General features: G+C 42.3%; 1 protein-coding gene and 1 long non-coding RNA gene across 5 annotated transcripts in view; one reads left to right on the top strand and one right to left on the bottom strand.

Moving 5' to 3' along the window:
* Positions 1-2,327: 2,327 nt before the first annotated feature.
* On the bottom strand, positions 2,328-20,075 carry LOC125176334 (uncharacterized). Of its 3 annotated transcripts, none has more exons than XR_007156218.1 (3): positions 19,491-20,075; positions 17,572-17,713; positions 2,328-2,525 (listed from the first exon to the last, which is right to left on the bottom strand). It is a non-coding gene; the product is annotated as an uncharacterized LOC125176334 (long non-coding RNA). The 3 variants fall into 3 exon arrangements; XR_007156219.1 differs by lacking the exon at positions 19,491-20,075 and adding an exon at positions 19,015-19,114; XR_007156217.1 differs by lacking the exon at positions 19,491-20,075 and adding an exon at positions 18,995-19,114.
* Positions 19,205-24,251, top strand: part of SESN3 (sestrin 3) — a 75,102-nt gene continuing 70,055 nt past the window's right edge. The window contains exon 1 of one of the 2 annotated variants that reach the window (XM_047877581.1): positions 19,205-19,276. Coding sequence is in view for 1 of the 2 variants with exons in the window: in XM_047877580.1 (XP_047733536.1) it covers positions 20,836-20,913 (78 nt within the window). In the remaining variant the exon portion in view is untranslated. Of the gene's footprint in view, positions 19,277-20,561; positions 20,914-24,251 lie in introns of those variants that run through there. The other variant, XM_047877580.1, reaches the window with a different exon arrangement.

Below are 24,251 nucleotides of genomic sequence, written 5' to 3' on the forward strand. Positions count from 1 at the left end.
AAGAAAGAGAAAAAGGAAGAAAGGAAGAAAGAAATCCACACTCTTATGCTGTGTGAGGAACATTTCCAGGATTCTCCTCTCAAGGAGAACTGGCCTCTGCCTCGTTTGGGCTCTGCTGCAGCTCCTTGTGCTGTTCTAGATTATTTGCAGGACAGCTGTCTCCTTCCTGTCAGTGAGTCCTCTGAGCACAGAATTGTGTCTCATTTATCCCTGTTCCATTTATGCCTGGCACATGGCTGGCACTTAAAGAATGTGGAACACGAATGAATGGGTTTTACTATTCTCTGCTCCAAATGCCGTATTTTAAGGGGGATCCTTTGCCACAGTGGAGCCCTCCTAAGAAAGGAACACCAGTATTGGTCCAAAACCCACATGATACGAGAAACAGTTCAAGAAATGGCCTAAACATAAAGCGTGGAGAAAAGATGTGCCTGCGTTTAGTAGGTGCTCAATAAATATTTACTGAATGAACAAATGAGTCAGAATAGCTCTCTCCATCTGGAGCTCTCAACTAGAAGAGAGATTACCTGCGTTCTGAGTCATCCGTCGTTCCAGGAGCTTGAACATTATACCAAAGGCAGAGATCTCAGTCCAATAAAATGATGAATTTCCTAACAAGACCAAGATGTACCAAATTGCTCTCTCTCTACTCTAGGAGCCATCTAAGCCATCTCTTTCTTTTAAGTGACGCGACTAAGTCTCCGGACCAGTAAGAGTTATGTTTGTGACAAATGACAGAAAAAAATAAGTCGTGGGTGATTTATTGCCTCCAACGGTGTCACTAGGCGCCCCTCTTTTCCTCCCACCACCACTGCCCCTGTGCTGGCTTCAGTGCAAAGTCCCCCACAGCTCCAGCTCACTTGTCCCAACTCAAGGGAAGGACATCCTCCTGCTCCACACTCCTGTGACAGGTCCAGCTGGGACGGTGGCTGAACAAAACCCATGGCCCCAGGAAGGCAGTTCTCTGGTGGAACAGAGTATCACCTGCCAATGTTGGGCCCAGGGCAATTGAGGGAGAAGGACGGGGACAGGGCTGAGAGTGAAGGAGAGGACGATTTCTCAGACCAAGACAGCATAAGAGTTACCCAACAGAGGGGCACCTGGGTGGCTCAGTCGGTTGAGCAACTGACTTCAGCCAGGTCACGATCTCGCGGTCCATGAGTTCGAGCCCCACGTCAGGCTCTGGGCTGATGGCTCAGAGCCTGGAGCCTGTTACCGATTCTGTGTCTCCCTCTCTCTCTGCCCCTCCCCCACTCATGCTCTCTCTCTGTCTCAGAAATAAACATTTAAAAAAAAATGTTTTTTTTAAAAATAAAAAAAAGAGTTACCCAACAGAAAAATAAGAGCAGGGAGACAAAAACCACAGTTAGCCACCATGGCCCAAATCTTTCTTTGTTCCTACCATAAAATGTGTAATTGCGTTCAATAGTTGATGTGCACATAATATACATTTGGTTGACCACCACTGGTTATTAAAAACTCCCAAGCAATTCAATGCACATGTTACTAACCTGGTGAGAATTCACTAGACCAGAGGACTTTTGTATATTGACTTTTTTTTTTAATTTATTTATTTTAAAGTTTATTTATTTATTTTGAGAGAGACAGCAACAGCATGAGTGGGGGAGGGGCAGAGAGAGAGAGGGAGAGAGAGAATCTCAAGCAGGCTCTGAGTTGTCAGCCCAGAGCCAGACACAGAGCTCGAACTCATGAAACCATGAGATCATGCCCTGAGAGGAAACCAAGAGTCCGACGCTTAACCGACTGAGCCTCTCAGGCACCCCTGTAACATTGACTTTCTTTATTCACCTCTTCAAAAAATGTTTATAATATTGAGGATATAATGATGAGGAGAGCTGGCCTCATGAAGCCAATAATCTCATGGAGCAGGCAAACAGGAACAAAAACAATTGCCAAGCAGGTGCCCAGTAGCATGAGGAAATCACCTATATCCATATTATCACATCAAAATCTAAAAAGATAAAGCGAAAGTTTAATCAAGCTTCTTCACCACTAAGTATCAGTTTTCTTGGTTAACGTGACCAGCTGCCTCTCTGAGCGGTGATACAGATTGGCAGAAAAGTTATTTTTGCTGAAGGAATCTCAGTGTTTCCCTGGCGTATGGGAAGAAGAAACGCTACCCCCTGGCTTGGGGCCGTCAGTTCCAAACCTAGCAAAGACTCACGGACGTCACATCGCGGATATTGCAATCCCCCACCTTCAGAGCACAGAAAACAACAGCTTACTTTCAATGAGATGAGCAGCTCCTATCAGCCACTGTGTCTATAAAGAATAAAAAAGGAGAAAGGGAGGAGATAAGCAATGTCTTGATTCGCAAACCCTTTAATTCCTTGCGTCACCCATACTTCCGACTTTAGTCCTCAGTTTCACGGATTTTTCTCAGGTTGATGTTTTGAACTTCTACCATGATCCCACAAAGCGTGCGACCTCTCAGGTGTCCCCTTCGCTGTAGACATTCTTTTCTTGGTCTGTAGTAACATGGCCTGCTCCGCGTCCTTCAGAACCTGCCATAAGTGAGAAGGTTTGAGAATAACAAACCTCAGGCAGAGAGTAACAATGCTATTTTACTTGTCTCTCTAGCCTTGATCATATATTTCAAGTTCGTTGGGTCCCGCATGATAGCAGTGGTGGCTGAATTTACAAAGCTTACCAGAATTCTGTTCTCTGCTTTTCACCTGGTTTAAAAAAATGTTTCCTGTTGCCTATTGAAATCTTAGCTGCTCTTAAGTAGCACGCTGTACTTATCCTGAGTTAAGGAACATCTAGGAAAGACTCGGGATTATTTTGTTATCCCCTTCACAGGAAGCACAGATGTGCTACACTTAGGTGATCTAAGAGGCAAGGGGTTCCATTGTCATTGCTGGCCCACACTGTGGGCCCAGCTGGGCTGACATTTTAATTTGTTTCTTTTGTGGCTTCCATTATCCTGGGGACCAAGGTATAAACGTGTCTGGAATCACAATTTGTGGAAAGGCTAGTAAAACTTTGGAACAGTGCCAGGACCATTCAGTGCTTGGGATGGATTCCTTGGAGTCACTCCAAATGTATGGGTTGTCCATTTGTGCCATGTGGCCAGACTTGAGTCTAGAGTAGACAATTAAGACAAAATGATGTTTACTGCAGCCTTGCTGTACAATGGAAAAAAAACAAGGGAGCAGTCTGGAGAGGGTTGCCTCTGTGTTTAGAAGACTTCAGAAGGTTCCATAGAGGTATGCTGCTCACATGTGGAGAAGCTTGTAGGTGCTTAGAAAGCAGTTGCTATCCAGATATAAAAGATGATTTAAAGGGGAAGTGATGGTTAAGGACGAAAGGGCTCTGCTTTTTGGTAATTGTTCTGTCTATTGAAAGCAAAGGTAGCTCTATGCGATAAACCAAAGCATGGCATCCTGGTTCAGCCTGGGTTGGTACCCCAGCTTCCCCACTTGTTGGCTGTCAGACTCTGAGAAAGTGAACTTCTTCTCAGAAGAGCAACCGTATTGCGAAGTTAGGGTCAAATTAGGTAATACATACAAAATGTTTAGCATAGTGCCTGACCGCTGGAAAGCGTTCTGACAAGGCTCATAAGCAGACGATCTAAAACATTATATGAATCCAGTGGCTTATAAGGCTTTTGGGGTCTCAAGCCTTTCTGGAAACCTACTGAAAACTATTGGTCCTCGTTCCTCAGGGGGAATAAAATGCACACATACAAAATGTTTGCACACAGTTTTAGGGAGTTCAAAGACACAAGGCTGTACAGCAAGGTTAAGAGTCTTTGTTCTAGGGCTAAGTCCATTCCAAAAAGAGAGAAAAGTCCTCAGTTTTATTTTGTATAAGTTTTGATCATTTATGATCAGAATTTCATAACTTTTTAGATTAGGAAGGGATTTTACCTAGTCTAAATCCCCTCCCTTTTGTTTGGAGTAACAAAATATTAAGATCCTAAGAAAACACTTGGTGTCAGGGAACTCTATCAATTTCACCTTTACATAATTTAAAAGATAAATTTTCCTTTTATCAACTACTCTTCATTTTGAAATATTCCTTAAGATCTATTGTATGTCCACTCTCTTCCTAACTCTGTATTCTGAGACACATTTACAGTGCTCAGCTCATGTCCATTCAAAGCCCCACGATGGACACAATGACCATTAATTCTGTGTATTTTGATCGGCACATCTGCTGTACCCATTTGATATTGCGCTATTTGTTGAACTATATTGCTGGAGTGTAACTTCATCAAGTAGGAATTTGTATGAACAGAGTTATTGAGCACCGAGACTGGGACAGGCTCCATTCTCTCCTCCTAGGATACATGGATGAATAGACAGAGATGTTTTCTCCCCATGGAGCTCACAGTGAAAACGATCTTTTCTTTTGGACAAACATGGCTAGGGTTGAGATTCTATACGTGGACAGGAACAGAGGTAACCTGCAAGTTTCCAGTCAAGTGAATGTCACCAAAGCCTCCATTACCATTCCCCAAGGACACATGCCTTCATTTGCTTAAACAATAGTTGACAGCATGGACAGCACTAAACACAGAAAAGCCAAAGTGTGTCTGGGCATAATCCCACCCATAACTTCCCTCTGGCAGGAGCAAGAACTATATATCAAGGGGTAAATAGGCCATGTTTAGATAAGTCATCCCTTGGTTTTTCATTGAAAAATGCTTTTAAACACTTCTACTTTGCTTCCAGGATGTTTTGGGTGACTTTTGAGGAAAATGTGAACAAGAGAGCAAAGGCCTCTTAGCTGTTTATAGTTAGAATGGAGCAGGGAATATGGCTGCCAATGTGGAGAAGACGCTGATTCATATAAGGAACAGGAGACTGGAACGTGAAAAATTGGAAGTAGGTCAGATAAGGGACTGGGCCAAAGCAAGAGACACTAAAGGCTTTGAAATCATGGAATCTTGTTCAATCTACTCCTGGAGCCCCAGAAGCAGTAATGACACAAAGTCGGTGTAGCTAACACGTCGCTGGGATCCATGGGCTCTGGGCAATCCACCTGATCTCACGCAGAATACAGGTAGAATGATGTTGCTGTAGCCCTGAAGACACAGGGCAGAGACAACAGAGTCGAGGTGGTGCTGACCTGGCTCAGGAGCTGACAGTTGGGGCTAGAGCCTCCACTGACCTCAGCTTCCTGTTCTGTCTAGTGGAACGGACTACTGGCTTTCATCCTGAAGCTACTTTGGGTAACACCAGGTCTACGGAAACTATCGCACCGACACACCCAAGCATCTCCTTCCCTTCTTTGCTTTCCTACCTAGAACAATTTCATCCATTTTTGTTGCCCTCCACACCTACAGCCTCATCCTTGTCTGGCTAAATATTCTCCACAGTTCTTTGGAAAAGGGGAAACACTCTTCTTGACGTTATCAGGAGGATCTAACTCAGCCTTCACTTCAGCCCTTTTTTACCTGAGGTGTGACTGCGCAATAGCCTAAGAACCATAGCGAAAAAGCAAAAATCATGTTCGTCACATTCGAAGAAGGTGAAATTAAGTGAGTTGTGTCGTTTGCTCAAGAGAACAAAATCATTTGCTTTTGACCTGGTAATGCAGTGACCTTTCTTACGTGCACCCATAATGTGCAAGCCACAGTATTTTTGGCAGAAGACTTTCTTATCTCCTCTCCCAGTGAATGCTTTGATAGACGACAGTATAAATATCCTGTAGCCTGGGTCCTTGGTTTTGTAAACAGCCAGGAAATAAGATATTTTGCCTGATGACCAAGGCAGACTCACAAATAGGCTCCTATAAACAGAGGGCAATTGTAAAAGGCAAAGACAAAACCGATGGTTTGGTCCATGCTTTATATTTATCTTGCCCATTACACCACTCAGAGTACCCTCACAGCCCAGACCTATGTTTAAAAAAAAAAACAGACCTATGAATATGGTTAAGCCCTTGCTTGAGTCATACAGAATCCATCAGGCATATTATCTTTCATGATTTTGTTCATGTCACAAAAGGTAATTGCCTCCCGCAGACTAAAACTGGGGATCCTCAGCTATTGGCTAGTGGGCAAAACTCTTAAAGTATTCCAAGCCACTCTATCTCAGAATTCTAGCTTTTAAATGGATATAATATTTCCTTTTCCTGAGCTGGCAAACTGCCATCCTTCAGTTAGAACCTTAAGTAATAATCCTGACTGGCTATCTCTAGTTTAGCAAAAATAAATGCATTGAGCACAAGACACATAAAGGTACATACACATACGTGTGTGTGTGCGCACACTCACGTGTGTACATGTATAAGCCCAAGTTCCAGAGAAGATCATCCTTCTGCACCCAGAGAGAGGTCAGAATGAGGAATACATTGTCGTCACCTCATTTCTCCAAGCACTTATGTTCTTCATTATTCGACGTTATCTCTGACAGGGAGTTCTCTATCTTGGAATGCGATTGGATAGGCTAATGGAAAGCAAAAATGTTCTTTGCAAACACGAGTGCAATAAAGATGCTTAATGATAAACCTTGCATGTCATCAAGCACTTGAGGCCCTTTTAAATCAAAACAAACCGTGGCAAATGGTATGAGGGAACCCAGAACATTAAAATTCAAGTAAACTTCAATGCCTCTTGGAAAAAAGTACGATTGTTGTATGAAACCTTTAAAAATAACAACAGCGAACATCTGTAGAGTGCTCATGATAGGAGGAACACTGTTCTATGCACTTGGCATATATTTTTTATTTAACCCTCAAACACCCTCTAAAGTTCAATACTTAAAAACGAAATTTGAAGAAACATGAACAGTGACTAGAATACACAATATCGCGATAGAACAAAAAGTTTTCAATTTGCCCTTACAGAGCTCTTTTTTTAAATTTTTTAATTTTTTAAATTTACATCCAAGTTAGTTAGCATGTAGTGCAATAATGATTTCAGGAGTAGAATCCAGTGATTCATCCCCTACATATAACACCCAGTGTTGATTCCAATAAGTGTTCTCCTGAATGTTCCTTGCCTATTTAACCCATCCCTCCAGCTACAACCCCTCCAGTAACCATTTATTCTCTGTATTTAAGAGTCTTTCACGTTCTGTCCCCCTCCCTTTTTTACATTATTTTTGCTTCCCTTCCATTCTGTTCATCTGTTTTGTATCTTAAATTGCACATATGAGTGAAGTCATATATTTGTCTTTCTCTGCCTGACTTATTTCACTTAGCATAATACCCTCTAGCTCCATCCACGTTGTTGCAAATGGCAAGATTTCATTCTTTTTGATTGCCGAGGAATATTCCATTGTATATATATACCACCTCTTCTTTATCCATTCATCAGTTGATGGACATTTGGGCTCCTTCCATGTTGGCTATTGTCGATAGCGCTGCTATAAACATTAGGATGCATGTGCCCCTTCAAAACAGCACACCTGTATCCCTTGGACAAATACCTAGTAGTGTAATTGCTGGGTCATAGGGTAGTTCTATTTTTCATTTTTTGAGGAAACTCCATACTGTTTTCCAGAGTGGCTGCACCAGTTTGCACTCTCCCCAGCAGTGCAAAAAGTTCCTCTTCCTCCGCATCCTCGCTAACATCTGTTGTTGTCTGAGTTGTTATTTTTAATCATTCTGCCTGGTGTGAGTGGTATCTCATTGTGGTTTTGATTTGTATTTGCCTGATGATGAGGGATGTTGAGCATTTTTTCATGCGCTGCCCTTACAGAGCTCTTAGGCAACATATTTCAGGTCACTGCTAAATTTGTATCTTTATATTTACATTTATAAAGATATATATGTATAGAATTATATGAAGGTTTTTCATTTTCCATTCCTCGACATTCTAGCTCCCCATAGATGTGTGAATCTCTGGATGTTCAGGCTTTCTCAGAGACATAGGAAATGCAAAGTGACAAGTCTCAGACACACGGAAATAACGGCAGAGTGATGTCATCAATAGCAAGTCCAACACAACCACAACCCTTCCCTTATGGCCCAGGGGAAGAGCCATTTCCTTCTCTTCCCCATCCATAAAGTTTTCAAAGGTGTGGCAAGGCACACCTGCAATGATGATCCTCATTGATGAGGTGAAGTACCTCCCTCATTTTCCAAGGGCTTAGCCTAGCCTAAGAACTATTTACCTAGGAGATAGAGAACAGTTCAAGGCTTGCTGAGCTCAGAATGAGCCCAATGTAAAAGAGAGAGAGAGAGAGAGAGAGGTCTTAGAAACACAAAGGAGGGGCGCCTGGGTGGCGCAGTCGGTTAAGCGTCCGACTTCAACCAGGTCACGATCTCGCGGTCCGTGAGTTCGAGCCCCACGTCAGGCTCTGGGCTGATGGCTCAGAGCCTGGAGCCTGTTTCCGATTCTGTGTCTCCCTCTCTCTCTGCCCCTCCCCCATTCATGCTCTGTCTCTCTCTGTCCCAAAAATAAACATTGAAAAAAAAATTAAAAAAAAAAAAAAAGAAACACAAAGGAGCAGTGGCAAGAGAGAGAAAGAGAGAGACCTTAGAAAGAAAAAGGAGCAGTGTCTCCCGCACAGGCAAGGCATATGAGGCACAGGAATGGAAACCAAGAAAAGCCCAGATCTACTAAGGCTAGTGATTGGCTCTACAGAAACAGCTCAGTTAGTTAGGAACATTCCACATCTGGCAAGTTGAATCAAATTAAAACACTTCTATGTGTTTATATTTCCAAACCAAAATGACCTCCTCGTATATGCCTGGTCCCCTTTGTACCCCCATGAAGACCACCAAAGTGATCTTTAACCTGCAGGCTGACACTAAGTCACGCTCACTCACTTTATCTTTTTCTCGACTACTTAGTTCTTGGAATTAAGGAAATTTGAGGAAATTGAACTTTGATTTCTGTTTGGTTTTACTTTTTTAAAAAAGCTTTTTGGTTCAAAAACCCTAGAAAATCATTAAACCGGGCCAGCAGGCATTAGGTCTGAATGAAGAATAAAGAGTGAGCAGGGAGAAAACTTTTTGTCTCCCAAAGTTTTCTTCACAGGCAGTTGCTGGCATGGGCACTTTGGAATCACTTTGGCATTTAACCTGAAGGGGAAAAGCAGTTTGGGTAATAGATTACTGATATCCATCGTGCAACTAGGAACACAAAAAGTTTCTAAAAAGTTTGAGGTTCGTGCAGAGCAGACTTTCTTCATGAAACGTGGGCTGTAAGAATTTTTTATGTGCAAAAACTAACCTGGGGTTTTCTGGCCCAGTGAGTTCTAGTTCTTTCTTCTGGGCTGTCTGACTTTCACATCCATTTACTAATGAGAACTAAAAGTAATATGTCATATTTGTAAGTGCTTGACATGGAAACGAAGGAAGACCGTTTCAGTCCGTCTTTTTTGCTTGAAAGAAACAAAGGTGCATTCAAGTTACTCCATAAAATTGGTGGCGGGAGGAGATTAGCTGGGGGAAGGGAATTATTACAAGAATATGCAGCAAGGACTGAACAGGAAACACATCAGCACTGAAGGCATCTCTAACTACGAGTGTCTTAGTGCCTTCGCTTTTTTTCCGTGTGTTACTATGGCTGCCTCAACATTCACTCTCTATCTGTTCTGATCCTTCAAAGTTTGAGCTTGCATATGGTTCACGGCATCCTCTTACAATCTGACTGCTGCCAACTGGCTTAACATCTTAGCTTCCCATTGCCAAATCTCCAAGAGAGGCATCTGATTGGCCCTGGTTATCATTTTAAGCTAGTCTATACAGATGGCTGGCTGGGTTACAGAACGGTTGCCTTCAAACCAAGTGTCTACCCTTTGGTCCACTCATCTGGGAAGAGGGGCAAAGACATGGCATAAGAGCATGACTATTTAGAATGAGGCCCCAGTGGAAAGAGAAAGATATGGATGGGACAGGCTGAGAAAAGTATCTCTAGTTTGCTGGCAGATTACGGGAAACCAGTTTATCCATCTTCCTTCTGAGTGGAGCTAATCTTAACTAATCACAGCAGACCTGGACTATTTTCGGAGTGGCATGGGAGCATGACAGCGCCATCTTCTTTCCTCTCCCTTGCCCTCAACTTTATCACCTTTATCTCCGTTACATCTACCACTCTATCGCCATAACTGACCAAATGCCGAGGAATCTGCAGACTTCTGTATCAAAGTATTCGGAATTTCAACTTAGAGCGCCAACAAAAGTATTTCTCATTTTCCAGGGTCACTCAATTGTTTTATTTTAGAGTATCATGCCGGTAGACAATAAAATATTAGAATAGGGATCAGAGATACCCCTTGGCCCACTCCCATGGCATTTATTGCAATAGGAATTCAATCAACAGAAGCGCCCAAACTATATTTGGTGAGGGTTGGGAGATCTAAGTCAGCTGACCTCACCATTTGGTAACCTAATACAGAGAATTGGTTCAAAGAATATTTACAATAATGACCGATTGTACAATGCCAAGACATGATTGCATTAAGACTATTAAACTCTGGCATCAAGCAAATATGGATTCAAATCACAGCTCTGTCTTGCAATATCTGTGTGACTTTGACAAAATTGCCAGTCCCTGTGAATCACTTGTTAAGTGGATGTAATAAGAACCACTTCACAGGGGTTTTGTAAATATCTAGGCAAGATAATATTTATAATATTATTTAAGATAAATAAATATTTAGGCAAGATAATTTAGGCAAGATAAACCTGCATAGGTTATTGCAACATGCCTGGCACATAATAAGCACTCGGTAGGTGATAGTAATGGTTTCTATTGCTCTATTATCATTCACATGGGTGTTATGGGGATTGCAGAATGTGGATGAGAGATGTGAGGATTATCTTCAAAAACGAGACATCTTAGGAGAGATGACACAGACGTACTTATTAGAAGTGGGCATGCATAGAATTTGCACATAAACAAGCGTGACTCAGAAAAATGGTGGACTAAGTGGGAAATGTTATGTGTGAAACAATGTCTTTAATCGGGAAAAGGAGGTTCAAATTCTGGTGAATTTTTAATAGGGATAATGCCTCTGCAAAAAGAAAGGAGAGATCGCTCCCAGTGTGAAAGTGTATCTGCTGTAATGTAACAGGATGCCTAGGAGTTTCATAACTGGAACATGAACCCTATTAAAAGGGGGAATTAGAGCATCGAGCATTGCAAATGGAAAGGACCTACTGGATGGAAGACATGGAAGTCATTGTCAGAAACTAGGGACAGCCCACTGCTTGGGTGTACATTTCACTTCCCTGGGGAGGCTTAAACCTCCCGGGTCAGTGTCCCCTGCTGTATATTCTCTTCCTGTGTTTTCCCTACTAAAATACTCACTACACAGTGGTATTACTTGTTTGAGGTCTATCTTCTGCTTATAAGCTCAGTTTGACCCTGACTCTCTGTTTATCGCCTTGTTTCCGCAACTGGCCAAGTTCCTGGCACGTGGTAGGTATTCCACAAACATGCTGAGTGAATGAACGCATGAATGCAAGAATGAATTAAGTAATGAACATGGAATTCAGAGGTGATTGCATCATATACTGGTCTGCATTGTTCTCTAATATTTATAAGGATTAGTCCTACCTTCCTGTTGACATTATAAATTGTGTTGAGACACAGCAAAAATTCTGCATCATATGTCTCCACCACTATGAGATATCCAGTTACAGGCATAAATGGTCAAAGGTCTTTCTGAGCTCTCTACTAATAATCCTTTTTACCCTCTAGTCTCCATTTTCTATTCTTTTTATACCAATGCAGAAATTATACCTCTGTCTCACTATTACGGTATAAACATGTCTTTTGTTATTTTTCTCACCAGGACTTACCACTTGGTAAAGTCCCTATAAATAAGTGACTAAGGGAATATCTGGACAGTACATATTTCAGAGCACACTATCCAAACTTGCAGACTTCTAGAACCTCACACATTGCTGTTGTGATTTCAGGCTTATAGATCATGCAGGAATGCATCACCTCAAGCCAACATTTTGGGTTGAAATTCCTGTCTTTGTTGTTACCATTCACACAAATGTTGAATGTTTCTTCTCTTGTTAACAGGGAACATTTTACCGTTGCATGAAAATATTTTTACAATTTTAAGAAACTTGAGAACTTTTGTTGATAAAAGTAACATGCTCAGTTGCTTCCTAGTTAGCGAACTCTAATACATCCCATCAGTTCATCCAACAAGCTTTTTTGAACACCTCTTAGGTTCCAAGCACTTGAATTACTCAGATCAATAAGACTGGCCCCTAAAGATGCTCCAAGTCTTTATGTATCATAGCCACCTTCAGAGGGCCTGAAACTTGAAGTGTAGACTATTCCTTTCTAAGGGCCCCTTCAGTCTCACCTCTGTCCTGCATGTTGACTCCTACAAATCCCTCACAATAGACTACCATGGCATTTAAGACTTCTGAGTCTATAGATCATACTTCCTCTCTATGAATTAGATCCTACTCCCAAACTTCCTTACTGTCATGTAGATTTTTCTGTTTTATCCATCTACTTTCCCTTTTAGACAGCATATTTTACAATCATCTTGCTTTAAAATATATAAAATATTCCTCTGTCTGAGTTTTCGCATCTCTGAAAGAAGGACATTGAGAATTTGGGACCACGATTTTGGAATATCAAGGAGACAAACAGGTTAACATGGAGAAATAATCCCTGAGTGAACAAAGTATAAACCAGCACAACTCTGGCAATTTTTAAGAATAGAACTTTTACTTTCTCTCTGCCTACTTGAAGAACTTCTCCTGCTTCTCCTTTATCCTTCTTACACTAGATTCTCATGGAAATCCTAAGATAAAGCAGATCCACAGAATTTTAGAGCTTGAAAAGGTCTCTGTACTCCAACATGAGTTAACCACGAATAAAATAAAGTTTATGCCTTAGGGTCCACGGCCCTGGGAGAGGTCCAAGCAATGTGTGCACATTGTTATCTTTCTAATTAAATATCAAAAATAAGGGTTTTTTAAGTTTATTTATTTATTTTGAGAGAAAGAGGGAGCGCAAGCAGGGAAGGGGCAGAAAGAGGGAGAGAAAGAGGTAGAGGGAGAGAATCCCAAGCAGGCTCCACACTATCAGCACAGAGCCCTAAGTGGGGCTTGATCTCACGAACCATGAGATCATGACCCGAGCCAAAATCAAGAGTCAGACATTCAGCGGACTGAGCCATCCAGGTGCCCCAAAAGTAAGCTATTTTAACCATTATTGGTAAAGATTATATCTCTGCAGCCTGATTTACTTCCCTCAAACTTCCCCCTTGGGCTGGAGGAACTGGGGCAGCCATGGGTACTTTTGTTGATCTGGCTAAGGAGCAGTTGAGATGGAGATACCCTTAGCCCGGGTATACTGGGTTATATCCACTCTATGTGGATCACAGTTGTTTCAGGGGGTAGTTGTTCTTTTGAGTTGTTCCAGTGTAAGGATGGATTCTAGGAATAGTTCCAGTGCCCAGTGGGCTAATTAACTGGCATCATGTCACAAAGATGTAGGATTAGAGGCTGTTTCCTGATGCATATCTGTCTTACGGCATTCAGCACTGGCAATGTAAGCTAGGGAAAAGATAAATTATCTTTCTATCCTCCCTGAGAAGATAATATTGCAAAAACCATTGTCATATGAAGAGGAAATCAGCCCCCAAAATGTAGGAAAAAAAGTAAGAAGGGGTGGTATCAGATCGTTAATTGATAAACAGTTATTGGATTTTGTGATATTTATGGTATTTCACCCTAAAAATTTGTTGTAATTTTTGTTACTGACTTTAAGTAGCTGTTCACTTTCATAGCTAATTTTGGATCTATAATTTTATATTCTTTTCATAAAAAAGATTCTTATGGGGCACCTGGGTGGCGCAGTCGGTTAAGCGTCTGACTTCAACCAGGTCACGATCTCGCGGTCCGTGGGTTCGGGCCCCGCGTCAGGCTCTGGGCTGATGGCTCAGAGCCTGGAGCCTGTTTCCGATTCTGTGTCTCCCTCTCTCTCTGCCCCTCCCCCGTTCATGCTCTGTCTCTCTCTGTCCCAAAAATAAATAAACGTTGAAAAAAAAATTAAAAAAAAAAAAAAGATTCTTATTATATAAGCTTCAGTCTCCCCACCTGGATTTGGCCCCAGCCCTACTTAATCACCTCTCCACATTTAACAGATGGGGAAACTGAGGCCTAACCATACCACATAGTTCCAAGCACTACTGAACTAAACCCTAGGTCTCCTGACTTTTTGTCTATTGTTATCTTTACCCACATCATCTTACTTTTGAGAAGTACCTAAAAAATTAAATATCTCTACTAAAAAAAAAAAAAAAAAAAATCAAGTAAAAAAAAAAAAATCTCCTCACCACAGTATGTAATAATAGTAAACCTTACATAGCATTTCTTATATGTTAGGCATTGTTTTAAAGTGTTTCACATATAGCTCATTTAATCCTTAAAACAACTCTATGATTAAGCTAATATTGATACCCTCATTTTCAGAACAAAAATTTGTACCAAGAATGGTTATGTAACTAAAGTAAGGTCACAGTTTGCAGAGAATATAACATCCTTTGTACTGTGGATCCAGCAGCAAACATTTTTTAAGGGCTTACGATGTTCTAGGCACTTTGTTAAGCACTATAGTTAGTGCATTATCTCGTTCAATCTTTAAAATCACCTGTTAAGATAAGTAGCATTATTACTTCATCTTATGCTTGAGAAACTGAAGTACAGAGAAATTAAACAATTTGTGCCCAAGGTCATATGTCTGGTGAGGGGCAAAGCCAGGACTCAAATCCAAGCTTGGCTCCAGGGTCAGGGCTTTGAGTTTCTGCATGATACTGCCCATCAAGGAAATACTTTCAATGACTTACCATTGCCACAACTCCTGTGGTTCCTTTCCCCTAAAGTTACAATCAGAATGGGTATATGGGCAGAATTAGAATAAGGAGTGGGGTTAGCAGCCTAAAGGATATAGTAATCCCTTCTTTGACGATTGTTCTTCACCTTGTGAGATTTATATATAATCTCACTGTACACACACACACACACACACACACACACACACACACGTTTGGATCTTAGTGGAATATTTGTTCTTTGAAAAATGAGCTTTGAAAAGAATTTTCTTGGTGGTGATGGGTGATTGAGAGTGTGTGTGTGTGTGTGTGTGTGTGTGTGAGAGAGAGAGAGAGAGAGAGAGAGTCAAGGCCGTACATCATAATACTCCCTGCATCGGATCCTGCCCTCAACTTTTGCTGTCCCTTAGAGATGGCCACTTTATTTGTGACTCATATCCTGTGATAAAGTTAAGAATGACAACCAGCGGATCAGTGATTTAGATGCTGCAGAAGGTCTATCGAGGTGGCAAGTCCCTACAAATGTCAATAAGATAATGTAAATTAAGTGGCAAAATGTAATCCCTAGGGAGTGACAGAGACCTTGGTAAATAAAGTAGAGAGCACATGTCCAAACTCGAATAGCAGATACCGGCCTCCAGTAAACGGTTGCCATGTGTGACCATATCTGTCCATTCTTCAAGAGAAACTAGAAATCTAGATTTTTGGTGTAAAATCTCCTGAACTGTAAAAATTTTAAACTAATTCAAAAAATTTTTTTTTGTTTTTAAAGCACTGCGCTCGCTAACATTGTGCAGGCCAAACACACAACAACAAACCCCACATCAGTAGGCCTCTCCCTGGCAGTCTGCTCCAAAGGGGGTTAAATGCAGGAAACTCCGAAATGGGAAATGACAAGGGAGGACTGACAGAAATTTGGATCTTGGCGGAATATTTGTTTCTTGAAATATGAGCTTTGGTAAGAATTCTCTTGGTGGAGGTGGGTGTTTCAGGGTGTGGGATGGATACGGGCACTAAAGCAGTGGCCTTTTTGGATCAGATCCTCTTAATTTCTCCTCTGGTGTAGTATTGGTCTTGGGCCCAAGGAAAAAATAGCAGAAATCTAATTAACAGCTCAAAGGGAGCAATCAATTTACAATTGTGTGAAGTGCAAATTCCTTTGTGCAGGAAACAAATTACAGTATTTGCAAATTTGTAAATAATGCAGCACTTTCGGCTCTCCAAATGCTTTGGATGCCCCCAGGGAGAAGGAAACAGAAGTCTGAGGAGGCAAAATGTTAGAAAATGACCTATTGTCTCACGAAATGGAATTTTAAAAACATCTTTAGTAATTGATTTTTTCAATTGAATCCTTATTTAGGAACTATAAAGGGGCCCAGTTCTTAGGTCAGTAGGAGAATATCTAGAGAAGTAAACAATTTCACGTCCAAAAGTCACAGCATGTTATTTACAGGGTAACTTGTTTCAAAATTTCTGAACATAAAAAGTTGCCCCCAACTCTTCCTATGCTCTTGGTTTGTGGCTAGAACTTCCAATTTATAAAAAGAGATGGCAAGCCCTGGCCATAACAACCATTATGTTCAATGTCAGAGAAGGAATTGGTGACAGTTCAGGACATGGATCTGGTCTATCTGTTCCATAGCAATAATTTTGTGAACCGTTCAATTCACAGAGATTTATGGAGGCCCTTTTATAAAATGCTAAGCTGTTATTAGAGATTCACAAGGTGCCCTGGAAGAGTGTCTGGTGTATTTAGGAAAGTAACAGTGAAAACTCATTATTTTTGCCCAAGATTTTTGAAGCACTTCTCTTTGGGTTGAGCTAGGAATTGAGAATAAAGTAAACGTAACTTCATCCTTACCCTGAAGGTGTTCACAGTCTAATGAGAAGATAAAATTTAAGCCAAACATCTCAATGCGGAGATGGGTGCTAAAGAAGAGATATGAGGGTGAGCGCGTGGACACTTTGACAAGTGCTTGACTCTACCAGGAGATCTTTCAACAGGCGATGAAAATCGCCAGGCAGAAGGGCGTGGAAAGCATTAGAGATAGAGGTAAGTGGACTATTTATGGGCCTTATGTTGGAGAATGATGGTTCGGATTCGTGCTTTTTCAAATATTCTTTCCCCTGTGTTCTCATTCACTATAAGAGGAGTGCAAATTGGTTGAACCTTCCCACAAAATATTTTAGCCAATCGTTAACAGGACCCTTAAAACATATTCACATCCTTTCAGTTAGAAATTCCATTTCCAGGAATCAGAGGGACTGCCAGAAACGTATGTATGAGGAAGCTTATCACAGCCATTATTTATAACCATGAAACACTGGAAACAGCCTCCATGTTCAATAATGGAGTAATGGTTAAATAAGTTATGGAACATTCAAACCATGTGATTTTAAGCACTAAATGGAAAAAAGAAATCACATCTTAAAAGAGTTATTTCAAAACAGGCAAAAGTTATTTTAAAAAACAATGTAAAACAAGGGTGCCTGGGTGGCTCAGGGGGTTACGCGTCCGACTCTTGGTTTTGGCTCAGGTCGTGATCTTGTGGTTTCTGGGTTCCAGCTCTGTGCTGATGGTGCAGAGCCTGCCTGGGATTCTCGCTCTCTCTCTCTCTCTCTCCCTCCCCATCCTGTGCACTCTCTCAAAATAAATACATAAACTAAAAAAAAAAAAAAAAGGAAGAAAAAAAAAAAGAAAGAACGATGTAAAACATTTAATAAAGTATTATCTTAATTTTATAATAAAAAGTTGAAAAGTACTTCCCAGTGTTGGTAATTTTCACCAATATCTTAACTTTTCTGAGGTTTTTTTTTTTTATTCCATACATACCACACAACAAAAGGGAGTTTCTCCTTGTTCTGTGCGAAATCTGAAGAAGTGACTTTTGTTTTCTTCCCTCTTAAAAGTGTGATCCAGGATTCACAAGTCAATTAGCCTCTGAGTCGCATTCTCTTTATAATAACCAGGCTGACTAGAAAAGGAAGGGAGACCACGTAAGGAATGGAAGAGCAAGGAAGGATCCAGAAGTCGAATGTTAACATGAGAACAGAAAAGAACAAGTATGATGAGAGTGTGGGAGGTGAGGACTAGAAGAAAGGGTGGGGGTTGTGTGCTGAGGAGTTGCCGGATTGAAGATTTCAGGGGTGAAACATAGACCCATACGTCAGGGTTCCATGTAAGAAATGTCCCAATGCAGTACATGGTTAAATGCCAAATAAATGGCCCTATGGACAATTAATGTTATAAAAGTTTGGAGGAGTTTGGTGGAGACCACCATTATTTGGTCACATACATGAATCTATGTATCGGTCAAGCTATTCCTTTAAAACCTCCCTTTAGCAATCTTTGTCAGAGGGTGTAATTGTGTAGGCTCCACTCTCTTGGCCATCTTTTCTGGGGAATTTAGTTACTGAAGAGCTTAAAGAACCATTGTGAAAGGATTTTAACTACTAAGTAAAAGGAACGGTTATAAGAATACGATGGAAAACAATTTGAATCTAAAGCACTATTTGAGAAAATTCAATCTCTCCACAAAAATTCACTTCAGCCTTCAATATCTCCTATCCTTTAAAATGCATTCACATAAAATCTGCTTTACAAGGGAGAACCAGCCAGGAATATAGCCCAAGAAATTTACCACTAAACAGGGACACATATGTGTTTCAGTTCCTAGGAAAACTGTGCCTTGCTAACTTTCTCCCTGGATTTCTTGGTTCTCTGCATTGACGAGCCTATGGGTAATTTCTCTCCTTAATGTTCTTGTTTTTACAGTTTTTTCTGATTGTCAAGCACCTTCCCCACACCATTGCTATTCTAGGCTATACATGTCTACAACAGCATCAAGTGACCTTTAGCTATTACTAGTTAAGTGGATCAACACATTTACCCAACCGCATAACTCAGGCCCTTCAGGGGTTTTCCAGTCAATTTTAATGTATTTCAACCTGACACTGGCAGATTTCCACTTCCTTTGTTCCTTGTGTAGACTTGGTTTATGTGTGTTGGTCTCTAAAAGGGGCAGAGGAGGCAGCTGTTGAAAAAATAAGATTGACAGTTTTAACCACACAATTTGGTCTAATAGCTTTGATATGCTAAACTTGCTAGCTCCTCCAAGTGTACCTTTCTGATTTTGCATTACAACACCACTCTGAATCCCTAAGGAAACCAGGCTGTGTGTGTGTGTGTGTGTGTGTGTGTGTGTCCGTGTGTTTTTTAATTAAAAAGAAAAGGAAGAAAAGAAAGAAATGCAAACCAGTGAAACCGTTCTTTTACATCATCTCCAGATTCATTCTGCGGACTGCAGGCCTTCCCAAATCCCGGTACACTAGAGACCTCTAAAAAAGGAGAAGCTGAGACTACAGATCATGTTCTAAAGAGCGAAAACAGGTGATGTCATAACGCACAGTCCTGTGTGGTCACGGCCAAGGCCGGGTGGGGAGCCTGGGCTCCAGTGAGCACGGAGCTCCGCGCCAGTGGGTGAAGCAAGTTGTCTCCGGGGCCCAGAGGACACCCGTGAGGACCCGGCACCAATCAGGTTCTCGCTTGGCGCCTGCCTTTGTTCTCACTGGGGAGCAGGTTTCCGGGCGTCTTGCGTCGGGAACCCGCATTCGACCCGCACGCGCGTTGCTGGCCTCCTCAAGAGACCTGGCTCCCCCTTCGCCTGTTCCCCCTCGCTCTGCCAGCCAGAGCTTTCCCCATTTACATGTGGCTTCTCTCCCTAGAGCGTGGACGCCAAAATCCTGACTCACCATTTTTAGCTTTGGAAGAGGCAAGTCCAGCCCAATAGTTTACAGACGATTTGTTCTTCCTTCCAAACCTTCCTTCCAAGCCAAGGCTGTATGCTCTGCATGTTTCTGATCAACTGCCCCAGAAAGGGCTGTTAGGTGAAAGGATAACCCTGTTTCTTTGGCCTTTTCGTGCTGGACGAATAAAGGAACTTTCATTGCTGAGAGGACTGCGAGAAGGTGCTTCAGAGGGAGGAGGAAACCGCTAAACCGGAGGCTTTGTGTCTTTCTCCCCCTACCTCGATTAATGGTGTAAATCTGGTTCAAACATCTACCTCTACCCCCAGCCCAAGCCTTAGGTAATTGGTCTTTTGCAAAACAAGGCTCAAGATAAATGATGCATAAAGTTCTTTGAGATCCCTGGGTGCCAAGTGCTACGTGACTGCAGTCTTCTTCACAGCTAAGCTAAGATTTTGGCTGGGAGAAAGCCTACTAACTGTCCTGACAATGTGAACGTTTTAGCGACCGCCCCTCTCCCGTCCCCAACATCTCTCAAGAAACCAGGAAATATTTAGCTCAGTTTTAGACCCTCTAGTGAGGCTCTAGCTCCCAGCTATTTATCTCACTCTCCTTACCATTTTTGCAGGGACCTAGAGAAGGGGGCGTGGCCAGTCTTCGGGGGCGGGGCCGGGCCTCCAGGGATAATTTGCATCCGACACACCCTCTTCCTCCTATTGGCGGACCGCACAAGCTGTATTCCCACCCACCCCACTACCTAACTAACCCGCCATCTCTCTTCAGTTCCAAGCCTCGGAGATAAACTTAACTTGCCCGGAGATTCAAGGCGTCCTCGGCGTCTGTGATTGGCCGGCGCAGCTCCCAACCGGGCTCTAGTTGCTCATTGGCTGCGGGCTAGAGGCCCAGGGGCGTGGCCGGGGCTGTCCGAATGGCGGGAGGGGGCGGTACCGGAGCGTGGAGGTGGTGAAGGTGGTGGGGAGGCGGGGGCGGGGCCGCACTGAGGCGCTGCAGCGGCGGCGGAGGCGGCGGCAGCGGTGGCGGCTGCTCGTCCTAGCCTGGCGGGGGCGGGGGTCTGGAGGATGGGGGCGGGAGGAACAACGGGCCGGTGAGGAGCAGCCGCCGCCGTCTCCGCCGGCGCTTCGGCAGCCGCCGCGGTGGTCGCCTCGGTCAGCGCCGTTCACTCTCGGGCCGGCGCCTGCCATCCCGACATCTCGCCCGGGGGAGGCTGAGGCTGAAGCGCGGCCGGCGGCAGGGGGACGGTCCGGCCCCGGCCCCGCAGCGGCGCGGGCGGCCGCAGTGATACCCAGCCCCGGCCCGCCGTCCGTCTTCGCCCTCGGCGCCCGCAGCCAAGATGAACCGGGGCGGCAGCAGCCCGTCGGCCGCCGCCAACTACCTGCTCTGTACCAACTGCCGGAAAGTGCTGCGGAAGGTACGGGCTCGGCCTGGGGTCCAGCCCGAGAGGGGCGCTTCCTGCCGGCGGGGCTCGGGCAGCTCGGCCCGGGGGCGCACTGTTGGGGCGAGGCTCAAAGCCATCCCGGGGCACCTTCCCCACGCCGAGACCGAAGAAGGGGGCGTGGGTTGAGGGTGGAGGTTTGCACTGCTGCTTTTTATCTCCGCCGGGACAGATGCTAGTCCCGAGGGGTTGGGGATTTTTTTTTTCTTCCGATTTTCTTTTTGCTGCCGGTAGTCTTTTTCGGCTCACCTCCCTGCCTTGCCACCTCCGGCCTGCTCCGCGGGCGGAGGGAGGGGGGGAGCGGTTCGATCCTCCTCCCGGTGCTGTTGATGGAGGTCGGTGTGAAAATCTGAACAGCCTGGTCTGGGCTCGAGGAACCTGGCTGCGTCTTTGCTGTGGCTAACTCTCGGCGGGGGTTGTTTTTGTTTATTCGGTCGCTTCTGCCTTCCTTGCCTGCTCTCCCTTAATACCCCCCCTTTTTACATTCTTTTGACGGTAGTCTTGTGTCTGTAGTTCAGTGTTGAAAGGAACTGGTAAAGCAGCTTGAACTTTATGCCCATGGGAAATGCTGTTCGACCTTACAGTTCCTTTGGGGTTGGGGGAGGAGGAGACGGAGGTGGACGTAGGTTATCTCTCCTTAGCAGCACCCCCCCCCCCCGCCGCCCCTTGTAGGTCCAGAAAAATCAGAAGTACAATCAGTTTATTGCTCCAGAGTGACTGATAGAAAGTTTACTCCAGAATTGTTTAGTTTACTTGGCTTAATCACTCCGTTGAGGGGTGGGGGAGGGGAGTGAAAAGATGTCGCTTTAGAACGAGAAAAGCTTTTAATCAGACTTTAACAGCCTCCACTGGGTAATATTATGATCAGTTTATTTTTCTCCAAACTCTATTATTACATTTCATCAAGTGGAAACGTTAGTTGGGGTGCTTCTGTTTGTCCAGTACAAATGAATTAAAATTGCTGAGCTGTGCAAATACATCGGTACTGAAAGACTAGGATGAATACGGCACCGTTTTTAGTCAATTTCCCCAAATACAGTTCATTTGGGATTGTTATTTATATATTAAAAATATAAAGAAAGCATGTAAGTAAGCAAGCTCAAATATTTGCGCTCTTTGTCCAAAAACTGTTTTTCTTCCTCTGTGGGTCAGGCCAAGTGCCAATCAAAGTTGTTTTTCAAGCCTCTTTTCCCTGCAGTAGGGCTGCTGCTTCCCCCCTCCCTCCACTATTTTATTTGAGATCATGAAGAAAGCAAAGAGATTTTAGATTTGAAGTTAATCGAACAGCTAAATATGCCTTAAATTGTGTTTATTGGATATGTTTCTCTTGAAACAGATTTTTATTAAATGTGCATGTTGAGTATGTGCAGTTATTTTTTTCCATAAACTCTGGGATCGAATTACAGTTGATACTTGCTCAGCTCATTGTAGGGCAGCTTGTGAGAAATGTAATGGATCAGAAGTGCAGATCAGCTTAGTTGAATGTTAACTCTTTCACTTCAGGGTTAGATGTCATTGGAACCTAGCTTTAAAAAAATTATTTGCTAACTTCAAAAGTGGTTAGTTATGTTTTTAACACGAAACAAATTGTTGAGACACATTTGCTTAAACACAAGCCTGGTTAAAATAACAGCTAGTTATTTTTTTTTTTTTGACTGAATAAGGAACTATACTGACTTTGACTTTTTTTTAATGCCTCTGGCAATTTGGTAGGCTAATAAATTTGTTTGGAGGTGATATTAGGCTTCAAAATCTAGTTTTTTCTTTTAGGAGAACCATGGTTATGGATCCATCACACTTTGCTAGCATTCTTTATATTTTCCTCTTAGCTTTTGAGAAACTATTTCTATTTACCTAGAAAGAACATCCTCATTTCTAGTCATTATTAAAAGAAAGAGGTATATGGAAAATGGATATTCACCATTTTCATATTTTATAATTGCTATGTACCTCTGCCAGTATTCCAGTTTTTAGTAACTCCAAGGTATTTAATATTGATTCATGCAGTAGCATGAAATAACTTTAGATGGAAATGGGATTGTTTGAGCCAGTTATGACATGACTTGGCAACATTTGTAGCTTTTAAAGAGTGCTATTCTTCAGTGCTCTTAAAAGAGATCAAGTGCTCAGCATTTTAAATTCTTTGTCATTCTAAAAATAGCATGGAAGAGTTTATTTCTAATAAAGAGATGATTTTCTTTTTGCTAGAAAGTATATGACTTTAAAATTCATCTGTAACTCTCAAAATGCGATTCTTTGAATTGATCTTGTGTTTTCTACTTAATAAAGTGTTCAGTACTAACCAAGTGAGTCACAGCATACTGAATTTTAGTTCAGCGTAGTCCATAATGAGGAATGAAGTTCGGGTATATTACTCTTTGCTGTTATAATCCTCATTAATGATGGGGAAAGAGTCACCTTTTATGTGGCATGAAGCTGTATCTTTATGTAGCTTAATCTGTTGCAATGTGTTGAGTTTGGGGGGAACTTCAAAAGGAACTGGATTCTTCAAATGGAATAACTTGGTTTATTTAACCCGATGTCTGAAAATTGAGCTGTATATTGTATGAGAGTCAACATTTATAATTAGAAGTGCCTTTACAATTTGGATTCAGTGCCATCAAAAGTAGAAACACTTTTTAAAATAATTGAATATACCTAATTTGGTATCTTAGGTCAGGAACAACAATACATTTCCCAGATAGGAGAACAAATGAGCAAACAAAAAACTATCCTCCCATCTATAACTCTATATAAAGTCGAACTTGCTCTGTTATCAGTGAAACAATTCAATAAAGCTTCTAATAAAAGAGGAATTGCTTCTACTTACTTTGGGAAAGTTAATGAGTTTTGAAGTGTCATACACTTTACTTGAAGAAATTCCAGTGACGCCTAGATAAATTTTAAAGCGAAGTACCAAACTGCATTAAGGTAGGTAACTGTCAGTCCACTCATTTTCTGCTGAATAAAAGGGGGCATATGACAATGTTTTTTTGAGTATTGAGCAGCTAGTGCTACTGAGGTGAGTAAAACTGCATGTAAGTTGGAAGATTTAACATTTGAAAATTCTTCATGTGTTTAGGTAGTTCTAGTGATAGATCTTTATTGGTTATTACATTTTTCTGCTTTGTTTATATAACCACTTATTTTGACAGCTCTTGGTGGGTTTTTAAGTGAGAAGACTGAAAATAAAATGGGGAGTATTAGATGGAACCATATGAACCACTTTTATAATTAAAATTGTCAATTAATAGCAATTTTTTCAGGTCCAACCAATAGAATTGCTTTGGCTGATTTAGTAGCTATAGTCTACC

The sequence above is a fragment of the Prionailurus viverrinus genome, chromosome D1 (genome assembly GCF_022837055.1).
Source record: "Prionailurus viverrinus isolate Anna chromosome D1, UM_Priviv_1.0, whole genome shotgun sequence".
Classification (NCBI taxonomy): domain Eukaryota; kingdom Metazoa; phylum Chordata; class Mammalia; order Carnivora; family Felidae; genus Prionailurus; species Prionailurus viverrinus.